Source organism: Impatiens glandulifera, chromosome 3, assembly GCF_907164915.1.
Source record: "Impatiens glandulifera chromosome 3, dImpGla2.1, whole genome shotgun sequence".
Lineage (NCBI taxonomy): Eukaryota > Viridiplantae > Streptophyta > Magnoliopsida > Ericales > Balsaminaceae > Impatiens > Impatiens glandulifera.
This window is the reverse complement of record NC_061864.1, coordinates 47,429,269-47,431,538: the sequence shown is the minus strand read 5'-3', so window position 1 is coordinate 47,431,538 and position 2,270 is coordinate 47,429,269. Positions and strand designations below refer to the sequence as shown.

Here is a 2,270-nt window from a genome sequence, read left to right as displayed (position 1 = left end):
AAGTCCTGAATTCAAGTCCGAAAAGTTCAACGTCAGGTTAAATAATTATGTGTTTGCGAATTATATACTTAACCCACAAGAATGGGTCGAGTCCCACTCTAAATCAGAAATGAAAACCAGCATTTATGAAAATTAATAAACTAAGTCTATAAATGAATCTCATTCTTTTTGTGTTTATAAAATATCATATCCTTCATCTTCACACAAAAATAAAAAAATGGATTCTTTCAAAATAAAATAATAATAATCATATTTGTATTTCATACACTCCACCACCCACCCCTTTTCACCATCATCATTACAGTCAATTTCCAGAGAAAATATCCATTCCAGACCTCTTCTCTGTATCAATATCTTCAAAGTCAAAACCAAATAATAATAATAATAACAACAAATTACAATTTCAAACATCTTATTTTTGTATTCATGGGGCGGCTGGTACCTGGTACCTACAGCTAGTACTGGATAAGATATTTGTATAACCTCGCCTGTCCTGTCGCCGGAGGAGAATAGTACCGATGAATCAAAATCATGAAAGCCCCTCAGTCCGGCTTCTCACAATCCTATGAAAAACTTGTCTTACTTGTCGTTCTAATGGATCCAATCCATTCTTAACAGCTTTAACAATCTCATCCAATTCATCAACTCTTCTCCTAACTTCACCTTCCTTCTCTTCTGTCAAAGGAAACCTATTCCCAATTTCAGTCAATTCATTCATCTGTCTTACACAAACCTCTATCTTTTCTATCTCCCTCAACAACCCACATGTGTTTCTTCGATCCCTCCTTTTTGATTCCTCAACAATCCTCTCATGAAGAGATACAATAGGACTCGCCCATATAAACTGTCTAGGAATGTTCAAATGCACTTGTAATCCACGGTCCTGACATGGGATTGCAGCCACCAACACCCACATAACAAACAATAGAACACAGTTCATTGTATAAACCGCCACCGCTAATCCATTTGTTGCAGATATCTCGTTCGTCCTCGGAGCTGCTAGATTACTTCCTAATGCCTGAATCTGCCTAACAGCAGACCAGGAACGAGAAACACTCCATGATAAAGATCGGAAATGACCTAGTGATTTATTATTGCTATCCTCCTTTGGTGTATTGTTTCGCCCAAAAGAACGGTTTCTATGGGCGGCGGCGGCTGCCGCCGCCGCGGCGTTCGACTCCTTCTCATCCAGCATTCCGATTGCTAAATCCGTTAAAGCCTTCTTCGCCCTGCGAAATTGACCTTCTCCGAGACTTCTCTGATTATCCAAAGCACATAGAACGATTTCAAGTAACTTCTGCCACTGTCTGATCTGTTCAATTCCGTCACGAATTGCGTTACAGACATCGAGAGCTTTGACGCTTCTCTCGAAGAAATCGGAAATGATCCGATCCATTGGAGGTTTGGTTGTGATTTCTTTGTTGTTGAACATCAACATTCTGAATTCTTCCTGGCAACAGAGGAAGGCATCTAGGAGTTTTGTAATCCATGGAAGAGAGAGTAGTTCTTTGTGATCCGCTACCGATAAATCGTGAAAACGGTCGAGGACATGCTTTTTGAAAGATTCGAGTTCCGCTCCGTCGTTGGCTGATTCTGCTGAATGAATCTGATCTCGTCGTATACTCAGTATTGATCTTGATGAACCTTGGTAATCTGTTGCCGGCATTTTTATCTAAATTGCATGAAAATTGAAACGAGAAGTGGAAATGAGAGGAGGTTTGAGAGAGAGAAGATGAAGAGATGGATTTGAAACCCTAACCTGGTTAGGATGCATCTTATATGAATCATTTATTTGGACTTCTTCTTTGGAGAGACAAGGGTGTTTTAGTCATTACAATTACATAATGTTTTCTAGAAGGGTCATCAAATCCTTCATAATGAATTTTATTATTAAATAGTAATAATAATTTATAACTCTTCTTAAATTGTTTTTTTTTTATTAAGTTAAAGAACTCCACAAATGTTTGGTTGATGATGATTTTAATTAAGGGATTAAGTTTCAGTTTGATTGTTTATTTATTGAAATACAGATTTACTAAATTTTGTGGTTTTTTATTTGATTTGTTCAATTTGAACAGTTTGACAATTTTTTTTAATAGAATAAATATATATCAATTAACATCTCATATATATTTTTAGAGAAATGATTAGGTAAGGAAATTTGGTGAGGAAATTTGGTGAAGGAATAACTGAAAAAATCAAATAATTTATCTTTTTTCTCTCTTTCCTTCCATTTTTACATTTTTCAGGAGCTCACCAAATTCCCTCTC

At 36.5% G+C, this 2,270-nt stretch overlaps 1 protein-coding gene across 1 annotated transcript; it reads right to left on the bottom strand.

The window, feature by feature from the left end:
• Positions 1-229: 229 nt before the first annotated feature.
• On the bottom strand, positions 230-1,746 carry LOC124932038 (protein ROH1-like). Its single transcript, XM_047472639.1, has one exon. It carries the CDS (start codon positions 1,664-1,666, stop codon positions 530-532), a length of 1,137 nt encoding a protein of 378 aa, XP_047328595.1. The 5' UTR covers positions 1,667-1,746; the 3' UTR covers positions 230-529.
• Between the last annotated feature and the right edge of the window lie 524 nt (positions 1,747-2,270).